General features: G+C 45.8%; 1 protein-coding gene across 1 annotated transcript in view; it reads left to right on the forward strand.

The window, feature by feature from the left end:
• Positions 1-11,004: 11,004 nt before the first annotated feature.
• AFAP1L1 (actin filament associated protein 1 like 1) overlaps positions 11,005-13,980 on the forward strand; it is a 70,176-nt gene continuing 67,200 nt past the window's right edge. Inside the window, exon 1 of the mRNA XM_066591297.1 lies at positions 11,005-11,370. Coding sequence (XP_066447394.1) covers positions 11,355-11,370 — 16 coding nt within the window. The 5' untranslated portion in view covers positions 11,005-11,354. The remainder of the gene's footprint in view (positions 11,371-13,980) is intronic.

Consider the following 13,980-nt stretch of genomic DNA (forward strand, 5'->3'; position numbering starts at 1 on the left):
CTTCTCTCCTCCTGTAACATATATAAAGGTTTTCATTATGTCCCCCTCTCCCTTCTCTCCTTGTATAACATATATAAAAGGTTTCAATCATGTCCTTCTTTCCCTTCTCTCCTCCTGTAACATATATAAGGGTATCCAGCATATCCCCCTCTCCCTTCACTCCTCCAGTAACATATATAAAGGTTTCCATCATGTCCTTTTCTCCCTTCTCTCCTCCTGTAACATAAATAAAGGTTTACATCATGTCCTTTTCTCCCTTTCTCTTCTACTGTAACATGTATAAAGGTTTCCATCATGTTCTCTCTCTTCCCTCCTCCTGTAACCTATATAAAGGTTTCCATCATGTCCTCCTCTCCCTTCACTCCTCCAGTAACATATATAAAGGTTTCCATCATGTCCTTCTCTCCTCCTGTAACATATATAAGGGTATCCAGCATATCCCCCTTCTCTCTTCACTCCTCCAGTAACATATATAAAGGTCGCCATCATGTCACACTCTTCATTCTCTCCTCCTGTAACATATATGTTTCCATCATGTCCCCCTCTCCCTTCTCTCATCATGTAACATATATAAAGGTTTCCATCATGTCCCTTCCTCCCTTCTCTTCTCCTGTAACATATATAAAGGTTTTCATCATGTCTCCCCTCTCCATTCTCTCCTCCTGTAACATATATAAAGGTTTCCATCATGTCCTTTTCTCCCTTCTCTCCTCCTGTAACATATATATAAAGGTTTCCATCATGTCTCCCCTCTCCCTTCTCTCCTCCTATAACATATATAAAGGTTTCCATCATGTCCGTCCTCTCCCTTCTCTCCTTGTATAAGATATATATATAGGTTTCCATCATGTCCTTCTTTCCCTTCACTCCTCCAGTAACATATATAAGGGTATCCAGCATATCCCCCCCCCCCCCTCTCCCTTTACTCCTCCAGTAACATATCTAAAGGTTTTCATTATGTCCCCCTCTCCTGTCTCTCCTTGTATAACATATATAAAGGTTTCCATCATGTCCTTCTCTCCTCCTGTAACATATATAAGGGTATCCAGCATATGCCCCCTCTCCATTCACTCCTCCAGTAACATATAAAGGTTTCCATCATGTCCTTTTCTCCCTTCTCTCCTCCTGTAACATATATAAAGGTTTCCATCATGTCTCCCTTCTCCCTTCTCTCCTCCTGTAACATATATAAAGGTTTCCATCATGTCCCTCCTCTCCCTTCTCTCCTCCTGTAACATATATATAAAGGTTTCCATCATGTCCTTCTCTCCTCCTGTAACATATATAAGGGTTTCCAGCATATCCCCCCTCTCCATTCACTCCTCCAGTAACATATAAAGGTTTCCATCATGTCCTTTTCTCCCTTCTCTCCTCCTGTAACATATGTAAAGGTTTCCATCATGTCTCCCCTCTCCCTTCTCTCCTCCTGTAACATATATAAAGGTTTCCATCATGTCTCCCCTCTCCCTTCTCTCCTCCTGTAACATATATAAAGGTTTCCATCATGTCTCCCTTCTCCCTTCTCTCCTCCTATAACATATATAAAGGTTTTTATTATGCCCCCCTCTCCCTTCTCTCCTTGTATAACATATATAAAGGTTTCCATCATGTCCTTCTTTTTCTTCTCTCCTCCTGTAACATATATAAGGGTATACGGCATATCCCCCTCTCCCTTCACTCCTCCAGTAACATATATAAAGGTTCCCATCATGTTATTTTCTCCCTTCTCTCCTCCTGTAACATAAATAAAGGTTTCCATCATGTCCTTTTCTCCCTTCTCTCCTCCTGTAACATATATAAAGGTTTCCATCATGTCTCCCTTCTCCCTTCTCTCCTCCTGTAACATATATAAAGGTTTCCATCATGTCTCTCTTCTCCCTTCTCTCCTCCTATAACATATATAAAGGTTTTCATTATGTCCCCCTTTCCCTTCTCTCCTTGTATAGCATATATAAAGGTTTCTGTCATGTCCTCCTCTCCCTTCTCTCCTCCTGTAACATATATAAAGGTTTCCATCATGTCCTCCTCTCCCTTCTCTCCTCCTGTAACATATATAAAGGTTTCCATCATGTCCTCCTCTCCCTTCTCTCCTCCTGTAACATATATAAAGGTTTCCATCATGTCCTCCTCTCCCTTCTCTCCTGCTGTAACATATATAAAGGTTTCCATCATGTCCCTCCTCTCCCTTCTCTCCTCCTGTAACATATATATAAAGGTTTCCATCATGTCCCTCCTCTCCCTTCACTCCTCCAGTAACATATATAAAGGTTTCCATCGTGTCCTTTTCTCCCTTCTCTCCTCTTGTAACATATACAAAGGTTTCCACCATGTCCTCCTCTCCCTTCTCTCCTGTAGCATAAATAAAGGTTTCCGTCTTGTCCGCCTTCTATTGATGAGTTTTGTTCTTTAGAATTTCCACAATTTTTGTTGTACGTCTCTTGACTTTCTTTGTAATCAATGTCTTTCTATAGGTCTCCAGATCATAGTATTCCAGATGTGGTCTCCCCAGAGCTCTATATAGCAGGATCACAATCTCTCTCTTTCTACTGGCTATACCTCTCATCCTACCTGCTTTCTGCTCACATATGGGAAGGACCCAGGATCTGCTGTACATCTCAGAGTAGTCAGGACTGTGGTTAGGATACATTTCTACTTCCTGATGATATTCAGGTCTGAGTAGACATATAAAGCTGGGAGGCCTCAGGTTGTTTAGGCTTTTGGGGAGCTATAGAACAATAGTACATGGAAACTTTTTAGGTTGGGGAAGAGGTTAGGAACTGTTGGAAATATAAAGGAACCTTTACACAGCTCAAGCATCCTACAGCTCAAGCATCCTACAGCTCAAGCATCCTACAGCTCTCCCACTGACTTTTGCTCCTGTGCATTTACATAGGAGTGATAGTCATTTTGTGAATCGAGGTGAAGTGAACTGAAGACCTCTTCAGGCCACCTGCCTCCATTCACAGCAAACAGGCCATCAGTCGTTCATAGTCGAATGACTTCCTGATTACACGGGCCGATAGTCACTTGGTTTTTAATTCTGTTCAAAAGCGATCATCTCAAAGTGAGCAATTCTTCACTCAGTGCCCTGTCAGCGGCCACATGCATACGGGCAAACTCACTGTTAGCTGTTTCCAGCAATTCTATACTTTGTCGATAATCGCCCATGTAACAGTACTGTGTTCACATGTTGCTGGTTAGCTGCGGATTTTGTTGCAGCTTTGGTGCAGATTTCACCCCTTCATATTAAATTCAGTTGAAATTATGAAATTGGTTGCAGATCCTTGACAAAATCTGCTGCAAATCAGCAACGTGCAAACACACCCAAAGGAGGGTTATGGGGATTCGATGATCGGCTGTTGCTTTGTAATAAGGAGGTTCATGTAGTTGAGGTAATTGGAGTTTATGGACTTACTCTGAAGATGCAACATGGAGCAACTAATAATGAGGTTCGGATCATGGGGTTATGTGACGCTGTAGTGCTATATGTAGTAAGGTTCCAGTAATGGAGTGCAGGGGGTATAATGGGGATCAACTTATAGGGACTATGAGGTGCAGGAGTTATGAGGACCAGGTTAAGGGGAACAATAACTATAATGGGGATGATGTTAAAGAGTGCAGGAGCTATAATGGAGTTCAGGTTATGGGTGCAGTAGTTAGAATGGGGGTCAGGTTATGGGGTGCAGTAGTTAGAATGGGGAGCAGGTTATGGGGTGCAGTAGTTAGAATGGGGAGCAGATTATGGGTGCAGTAGTTAGAATGGGGAGCAGGTTATGGGGTGCAGTAGTTATAATAGGAATCAGGTTAAGGGGAGCAATAATTGTAATGGAGATCAGGTTATGAGGTGCAGGAGCTATAATGGGGATCAGGTTATGTGGTCCAGGAGTTATAACGCATGTCAGGTTATAGTGGCAGTAGTTATGAGATCAGGTTATGGGGTGCAACATATTGGGGGCAGGTTAAGGGGACCTATAGTTATAATGGGGGTCAGGTTAAGGGGAGCAATAATTGTAATAAGGATCAGGCTACGAGGTGCAATAGCTATAGTGAGGATTAGGTTATATGGGTGACATTATGGCAGACAGGAGTAATGAGGATCGGGTTATAAATTGTACCTGTTGAGGAGCTACCTGTGTTCATTCCATTTCAAATGGAGGAGGAGGAAAGAAAACTTCAGGTAAGAGCTTATCTAACAAGGACTTAAAAGGGGTTGTCCCGCGAAACAAAGTGGGTCTATACACTTCTGTATGGCCATATTAATGCACTTTGTAATGTACATTGTGCATTAATTATGAGCCATACAGAAGTTATCAGAAGTTATTCACTTACCTGTTCCGTTGCTAGCGTCCTCGTTTCCATGGAGCCGACTAATTTTCAGCGTCTAATCGCCAGATTAGACGCGCTTGCGCAGTCCGGGTCTTCTTCTCTTCTGAATGGGGCCGCTCGTGCCGGAGAGCGGCTCCGTGTAGCTCCGCCCCGTCACGTGCCGATTCCAGCCAATCAGGAGGCTGGAATCGGCAATGGACCGCACAGAAGCCCTGCGGTCCACCGAGGGAGAAGATCCCGGCGGCCATCTTCAGCAGGTAAGTAAGAAGTCACCGGAGCGCGGGGATTCAGGTAAGCACTGTCCGGTGTTCTTGTTTAACCCCTGCATCGGGGTTGTCTCGCGCCGAATGGGGGGGGCTGTTGAAAAAAAAAAAACCCGTTTCGGCGAGGGACAACCCCTTTAAGGGTGGGTTTACACGGGACAAGTGTTGGGCAAACGATGCCCGACACTCGTCCCTGTGTGTCCTCGCTGCTGTGCACGGGAGCTAGAAGCGCTGACCCGCTCACAGAGGGGCCAGCAGGGGGGCAGGGTGGCTGCAGGAGATTTCTCTCCTTGCTCTCCCTTGCCCCTCTCCATTGACATAACACACTGACCGTTCAGTGCTGAACGGCTGTTATTTATACTGAGCGATCGGCTCATCCTTCAGTGCCATATGCTGCATTAATGATGGACAATGAGCTGATCACTCAGTGTAAATAGTGGCTGCTCAGTACGGAACGGGTGCTATGTTATGTCAATGGAGAGGGGCAGGGGAGTGAGGAAAGAAATCTCATGCAGTCTCCCCACTGAGAGCCAGTGATACAAGCTCCCGTGCAGGTGCACGGGAGCTAGTATGTGCGGGGACGAGTGTCCAACACTTTTCCGGTGGTGACGCCCCCTGTTCCCGTTTGGCTGCAGAGGTGGATGGGCTGCAGGTCCTGGAAGCCCACTAACGATGAATGGCAAAAGCATACAGCGTCTACCCGTGCCCTTGTTCGTTCCTGGAACTGTACAGCGTGCTTAGCAGCTGGGACAGAACTGTAGCAAAAAGCTCCTTCCGCGGCTGCACAACGCCTTCAGCCGTCAGGGCCGGCGTCAGCAGGGACACCACAGCGGCATGAAGCACCATCCCTGGTAGCGCTGCAGGACGGAGGCCATAGGGCCGTGGGACAGAGACGGACCGCCGGCAGATGCTGTCTTCCGCAGTAAGAGGAGGAGAGCTGGTAGGTGAGACAGCGCAGGGGAACAGTGACTGCCGGCGGACACTACATTGCGGCAGAGGCGACAGCGGCTTCCGTGCCGACCTTTCTGCAGTGACAGCACGCGTGGCACCACAGAGCGGCTGCAGACAGCGAGGGAGTGGCAGCGTGGCATGGACAGCTATTAATGAAGTGAAGCCACTGTCACAGCCGCCGGATACAATGAAGAAGGCAATCTTACTCACTGCCAGGACCTGAGAGCCCGAGCAGGGGGAGGCAGGCCTGTAGCCAATGAGACGGGGGGGCGTGCCCAGCCTGTCAAGCAGGCTGTATCTTGACACCACCCACAGTTCTGGTGGCGGCAACATACACTAATACCCACTCGTCCTCTCTAAATTAAGCCCCAAATCATTACCTCATTGCCCGAATCATTAGAGTACCTGCCACTTTGGACTGCATTGGTATCCTCAGGAATACAATGGCAATTACAATTAGAAAATACAATTCCACTGAATTTGGAATGGGGATAGGAGGGAGCAGGGGCGTAGCTAGAGGCTCATGGGCCCGGGTGCAAAAGTTTAGCTTGGGGCCCCCTTCCAGACCCGTCCACCCACCACTCCTTTTCACAGCTACTCCTTGTATATCACTTTTAGCTACATTACTGTTTTTTTTAATGACCCATCAATAGATCATTAGTAATCAGGGGTTTTAGATTTTTAAAACATCCAGAACACAAGCCTCAAGGCACGCTTTGCTTCCCCAAGAAAGAAAAAAATAATGATATATACACATACATAATACAGGCACACATACATTGGGGACAGCATGAGCTAACTTTTATAACATGTTAGGGCTCATGTCCACGACCAGGTTTTCACCACGTATTATGCACACGTGGTAATCCCAGCATGCTCTCTTTCTCTGCGTACCACGTAACGTGAGCCCTGTACACTTGTATGATACGCTGCCCATACACATTACATTGTTTCCATACGCATTGTCACTCTAAACAGAGTGGGGAATTAAAAAAAGAATCCCCCTGTGCATGTGCAGTGCTACACAAGGCCATATGTGGTCCCTGCCGGCAGCGTGCATGGCTGGGAAATGTGTGACATGCTGGTGGTCTCCCACAGTGTTGTACGGTTACGGCTGTGGCATTGAGCCCTTAGTCACCAAAACAGCGGCTCGGTTCTAGCATACCTCTAATAGTGAAGTCAGGTGCCGGCTCGCAGAACCCCCCTCACTCACCCCCACTCCCCATCACACACAGAACACCCCTCGTTCCCCCCCACTCCCCATCACACACAGAACACCCCTGTGCTGGAGAACCAGATGGGGGAGGGGTCTGAGCGGAGGTCCTGGGAGGAAACGCCGATGTGCAGGAGAGGCTGCCTGCCTGCGCAGAGACCATAGTGAAAGTAAGTGCAGTCAGTCAGTGTCGGAAAGTAAGCCCCGTGGGCCCCCAGGGGCTCAGGGGCCGGGTCGCAACCGCACCCCCAGCACCCCCTATATGTACGCCAGTGGGAGGGAGCACTATTACTATTAGGACACTAACTGGGGCTAAGAACACTAAGGAGGCATCTATACTGAGTGGGGGCACTAAGGGATGCTATTATTAATTACATTATTGCATTTAATGGGCCAGACAAATGGCATTATTACGTTTAAAGAGGCACACAGGTGGCACTATTACTTTTTAAGGGGGTGCTCATGGGCATCATTACCTTTTCAGAATGCAAAACAATGGCGTTATTACTTTCTAGGACATTATTAATGCTATCTACTATCATTATTACTTTTGAGAGGACACACAATAGGCACTATTACTTTCAAGGGGGCACAATGGTGGGTATTATTACTATGCGGGAGCACTATGAGGACAGCTATCACTGTTGGGCGCTGAAAAAAATCATTATTACTCTGTGAGCTACAAAAGATGGTACTTTTACTGTATGGTGTACTATTAACCTCTGGGCATGGTATGGAGTATTACTGACTTGACACTATTGCTTTCAAGAGTACAGTCTGTGTGGAACTAAACTCTTTGTCAAAAACAAAATAAAGCATCAAGCAGGAGTTGTTATTTTGCTGCAAAACTTGGCATGCCGTTACATCTCAAACAGCTATACAAATGATTAGAGTTGTGGTGTGACTAGATGACCCCCTTGCCACCTGAGACCCTAATAGTAGTTCTACCCTTGGCCTATAAAAAGGCTCTCATTGCCTACTTGTGTGCAGTGGATCTCTTTTCATGCTTGTGTAGAGCGTGTTGACCACTAGACGCCTCTAGGACACAATCAAAGAGATTTTGCCCAATTAACAGGGTTTGGGATGGGGCACATTATTGGAATGCGAGCAGCTGGATGGTCATATTGATTAATTCCCCACCACCTGGGCCATTCTGACCAGACTGTAAGGATGCATTGGGCACACACACAAGGTGACATGTACTGCCTTTGATAGCCACCGTCATCTCCGTTTGCAGTGGTGTCATGAACGATGAAACTGGACTGCTGCAGAGTGGAACCGGGTTGTCTTCAGCGACAAATCCAGGTTCAACTTGGGCACTGATGACAGCCATATTTGTCTGGAGACCTAGGGATGAGCACCTCAATCTTGCCTTTGCTGTGGAGCAGCACACTGCCCCCACTGCTGGTGTGATGGTCAAGAGGGCCATTGCATACAACAGTCAGTTACGTCTAGTAGGGGTACAAGTGACAATGACAGCTCAGCGATATGTTCAGGACATCCTGCAGCCACATAATGAAGTACAGTTGGGGGCACCATGCCACTCAGGAGCTACAGTAATAGGGGCAGATGGGGCAGCAACAGTATTCAGTATTCAGTTTGGAAAAGGTAAGGATAGAGCTGGAAAAGTGAGAAGCCAAAGATGTCTGTCTTGCCAACTTCACAGAAACAAGTCATGGCTGGAATAAGTTTGGTGATCTGCATCAGATGGGAAAAGTGAACGACTTCAATCAGAAAAGGTCACAAAAAGGTAACAGGTTGTTAGCAGCACAATCCAAATACCTCTGTGGCTGGGAAATGATGCAAAGTCACTCAGGACCAGAATGCATAGACCCAATGTGAAAACTATAGAGTGAATAGAGTGAATGTGACAGCATCCAGAGTGCAATAAAAACAAAGTCTTTATTCTTCCATAAACACGAGCAACAGGTCTTTATCAAGCACACAAACATGTACAAGTATCACATATACTGTGTTTTCCCAAAAATAATACACTGTCTTATATTAAATGTTGCCCCAAAAGAGTCACAGTGTCTTACTTTCAGGGGGTGGGGGTGTATACTCACCTCCCAGCCAGCATCTGTGTCCTCAGTGATGGTCTAACTGGCGGTGTGGCAGGCTCTGTAATCCTCCCCGCTGTCATCTCTCTCTGGTAAATGGGGCATTGAATTCCCCCGCCTCTAGCAAGTAAGCTCTGTGATTGGATCGAGCACCAGCCAATCACAGCCGGCATTCGATAAACCAATCACAGCCATTCAGTGATGCTATTCACTGAATGGCTGTGAATGACCGAACACCGGCTGTGAGTGTCTCATGCTCGATCCAATCACAGCGCTTTCTTGCTAGAGGCAGGGGGAATTCAAAGCCCCGTTTACCAGAGAGAGATGACAACGAGGAGGATTACTGGGCAGCATGCCGCACTACCGGAGAAACCATAACGGGGGACACAGACGCCGGCTGCTAGGTGAGTATTGCATTTTTTTAAAACTAGTGTAGCTAGGGCTTATTTTCGGTGAAGGGCTTACATTTTAAGCCCCCTGAAAATCAGGGTAGGGCTTACTATTGGGGTAGGTCTTATTTTCGTGGAAGTTTGTTATATAGTAAATAGTACAAAACAATTAACCACTCAAAGACAGCCTTTACAGATGTATGAAACTTACACTTACATGATGGAGAGAGCCAGCATACTAACCCAAATGCACACACACGAACCATCACTGGTGTTGGCGCGGACCCACATAAATGTCCATGTGTGAATCTGCACCAAAGCACACCTGCTATTATTTCGCAATTGAAAAAGGCATCTGATCACATGATCAAAAAGAAATCAATGTGCATTGTATTGATCTAAATTGCTTAACCAGAAAAGTGGACATTAATTTATACAAGCAACAACATCCATTATAACTTGCTACACATAGATTTTATTATACATCAAGAACGGAAATAAACATAACAGGAAAAATCACCCTCAGGCTGCATTCACACGAACGTATATCGGCTCGGTTTTCACGCTGAGCCGATATTGTCCTCATCTGCGGGGGGGGGTGGGGGGGTGGAAGAGCCATCAGCAGGAACTGAGCTCCCGCCCCCTCTCTGCCTCCTCTCCGCCTCTCTGCACTATTTGCAATGAAAGGAGGTGGGGGGGGGGCGCTACGTTTTGAGAATTAGCCCCACCCCCGTCCCACCTCTCCCCATTGCAAATAGTGCAGAGGGGCGGAGAGGAGGCAGAGAGGGGGCGGGAGCTCAGTTTCTGCTCCTGGCTCTTCCATCCTCCCCCCCTGCAGATGAGGTCGACGTATATCGGCTCGGCCGATATACTTCGTGTGAATGCAGCCTCAATGAAGGGATTAAATATGTCACAGTCTTGATTCATCCATAAATCAATGCACAAAGGTTGGGGCTGGTGACCTTCATTAAGACTGCAAAGGTAATATTTGTCTTTGTATAGTGGTTTTTAATTCAGCAACAGTATGGTGATGTTATTCAGTCAGTGTGCTGGTAATGCTAGTGGTCATGGTGTGGTGGTATTATGTGGTAATAATTGGGGACAGGTACTGATATATGTGATGACAACCCCTGTATAGTGCTATATGAATGCAATAAATTATGGTTGTGTGTATAAGATCTAAGTGCTTTTAGATGGTAAACAGTGATCATGGTAAAAATCGCTATAATAGGCGGCAGCAGCAGGATTTCTTGTTGCAGTCCTTGCAAAATATCTAACAAAAACAACCAATTTACCTGATTACATTGTAATGTATTAGCAGGAGGTGTGAATCAGGTCCCACTCATGGTTAGTGTAGTGACTGAACAACTTTGGTCAAACTGTTGCACTTGGAATAAGACTGAAAATGAGAACTCTGCCTGCTACTATGTAACAAAATGTAACTGTGCTACATTTTGTTACATGGTAGCAGTCATCACTCCTTCTATCCTAGGTTAAGGCAAGTCCATGTACATTTTTCCTTCCCTAGCCTCTGCTGGGAGCAGCACACCTGTCTCTTACACATTCACTGTTACAAGGGGTATATTTTTGGAAAACGATCTCCGGGCTCCCAATGGGAGAGCATGTGAGAAACTTTTGGAGTGGAACAGTTTCCCTCTCCTAGAGAAGGGTGAGGCAGGGCACTCCTCAATTGCAGACCCTCCCTGGAAAAGCTTGTCAGCAATGTGTGGGTTATAGAGTAGAGGGGGTGGGGAAACACTAAGACCCTCTGATCAAGGGGCAGAGGAGGAGACACAGGAAAAACGTTACATGTTGCTTCAAACTTAGCCTGCTTGTCAAGAGAGGAGAGGAGGGGGGTGAAAGCACAGAGAATCAGTCACCTTAGCAGCTCCCATCCAGGAGCACTGCTCAGATCAAGCTGCTAGGGAAGGGGCAAATGTTCAGATGCAGGACCTGGAGGAGGATCTAGTCAGAGTGATCACATAAGCAGCTGATACAAAAGATCTCCTTGACATTACTCAAAGGCAGAATCCACAGAAGAGGCATCAGAGTGCAGGAGGACAGCAGCAGAGAGGGGCATTAAGAGAAATCCTAGCACTGGTGCTGGCCAGTGACCCACATCACACCTGGGAATGCGGCACTGAGCAACGACATGGAGCGGATTAAAGGTCAGTGCATTTATTTTCTTTCATGTATTTTTAAAGATAAGCAAATCTTGACCCTGACAAGTTCATCCAACTGGTTTTAAACATTTTTTTTAAAAGAGTTTCACTGTGTTTCCTTGTTTCTACAACTTGCAGATCCACCTGATTTGCTCTATATCTCAAACCTGGAGAACCAATTGCACTATCTCAATGTATTGAAGTACATAAACCTATAAGGGTGTTAATAGGGTAGGGCCTCAGGTAGTGGCTGCGGTGCAGAAAAAAACCCCAGATTGCTGTGGTTTCCAGATTAACTGATTGTTAATGCGCACTCTGTGAGACCCTAACCTTAGAGGGTGCTGTCACACCTGCAGGTTTATTGATGCAGTTTTTGAAGTGAAACCAGAATTGGATCCATAAAAAGAGAAGAGGAGGATTCTGCTCCTTAGCACAATAGCAGTGTGGATTTTGGGGCTGAATATTCCACAGGAGGGCATATTCTTCAATTACGGAATACCCTGTCCTGTGTGAAAGGTGCATTAGGAACCGGGTTCATTGGAGCATGGCTATAGAAAAGCTGGGTTTCTGCAAAACTCCAGATGCCTAGACTCGGACAGTGACAGGTTTGCTATCACAAACTTCCAAAATTAAAATAGCTTGTCATGAATATTGTGCAGTTTATGGCTAATGTGTATCTCTCTAATATATTAATATATAATATGAATTTGTAAGTTATAAACTGCAACTTTATCTTAATTATCCCTTTCGCCAGACAGTTGCAGTAACCCATCTGCAATCCCTTGATCTCATATTGCTGAGTCTGCTCAGGTGCCCCCCACATACACAATGAAAGGAGTAGGGCTAATGCCATATAAACATCTGTAGGGGAACAGAGAAGACTCGGCCTCTTGAGTTTTTCTTCTACTTTAAACATATGAGTCTAGAATTGATATGAACCGAACTCCCGCTGTCTGTGCTCTTGGGCTCTTCTTAGACATAAAAGGTCAATAGTCTATCAGACCAGCAACCATATGTTCTGCGTATCGTAAAATCCAGTTTTTAATCATAAGTGCAGATGTGGACTTTAATTCCCAACACCTTGCTAGAACGAGATTTCAGTTAGAAAGAACTTTTCAACCCCTAAAAATTGGTTGATGCAAAAATCTTAGCACTGGTAATAATCTGACATTTCAGATGACGGCTTCTCCCATCTATATGGTACAAGGAGGACTTTTACTGCTGTAATATATAAACTGCAAGATCCAAAGATATGAATGAAGTTTAATGTAAATGAATATGCTCAAGAATTGCTTACCTGCACTGTTTATATTATATGGGGAACCTGTCACCATATTCATGCTTCCCGGACTAGGGGCAGTATGAAGTCAGGACAGGTATGGTCATGGCCATTGCAGTCATGAGTGTTCTATTCTGAAATGCTGCTGTTTCAGGGGAAAAAAACTACTTTAAAAAGTTACTCCGAGTCATGGGGGTTGGGGTGACACCTCGCTGGCTGATTCCCACCCAGATCAGCACAACACAAGTCTGTCTCTATATACAAACCTGGAGAGATCCGCCAGTTTAGCTAATCTAGGCAGGTAGAAGCTGGTGATGCCCCACCCCTATGACTCCTATTTTTGTTTTAAAACCGCCTCGCATCACTTCAGGGAAGTAGTGATCCTCCATAGCGGCTTTTAGTCTGCGAGGATCGTGGAGTGTTTCCCATTGTCAATGCGTAAACCTAGCATCGCAACACCCAAAGATAGGTCATGCTGCTCCCTTCCCTGCGATGCGAGGTGGGAAGAAATTGCTCATGTGTATGATCCCATGCAAAAGAATGGGGTTTATATTGGTGCGAGATTTGTGCAGTCCCTGCTAAGCGTTTCACATAGGAATGTGAACAATTCTCAACGATGATCTGCCTGTCTAACGGGCTGAACAAGTTAAGCCCCATTTACATTGGACGCGCTGTCAGACAAACGATGACCGACAGCACGTCCCGGTGAAGCTCGCTCCTCTGCTGTTACAGGAGTGAGTACCACTGGCATAGCTGTAAGCCATTCTGGCATGGAGGCGGGGCGGCTAGGGAGCATTCTTCACCTGCCCGTCTCCATTCACTGTAAGCAGACAGTCGTTCAATAGTGAACGACTGCTGTTTACGCTGAAAGGCTAGTCGTTCAGGTTTTTGCATGCAGAAACTGAACGACTGAACAACTCTCATCCAGTCACTGCATGCATTTACACGAGACGACTATCGTTCAAATTCCTGCGGGAGTTCAGAACAATAATCGTCCTGTGTAAATAGGCTGTTTAGCTGTGACATCGCTGGCTCCTTCAAAGAGAATTGGCTTGTCTAAATTGGACATAAATCCTGAGCTGATTAAAAAAATTACAGAAGAACCCAGTTTCCTGGGGTGTGTCAGACAGGGAAACAATGGGCATGTCACCACTGTGTGTCACATCCTTTGAACCTATAACAGCAGGGGCAATTACTGGCATAATTAGGGACACATGCCTGCACTAATGCTCTGGATAGGCCTGTGATCCTGTACTGACACAATTCCCAGCTGACTTTGTACCAGTAACAATACAAGTTGTGCTATCAAAACGATTCTAGTTACACAAGTGATAGCC

The sequence above is a fragment of the Eleutherodactylus coqui genome, chromosome 2 (assembly GCF_035609145.1).
Source record: "Eleutherodactylus coqui strain aEleCoq1 chromosome 2, aEleCoq1.hap1, whole genome shotgun sequence".
Lineage (NCBI taxonomy): Eukaryota > Metazoa > Chordata > Amphibia > Anura > Eleutherodactylidae > Eleutherodactylus > Eleutherodactylus coqui.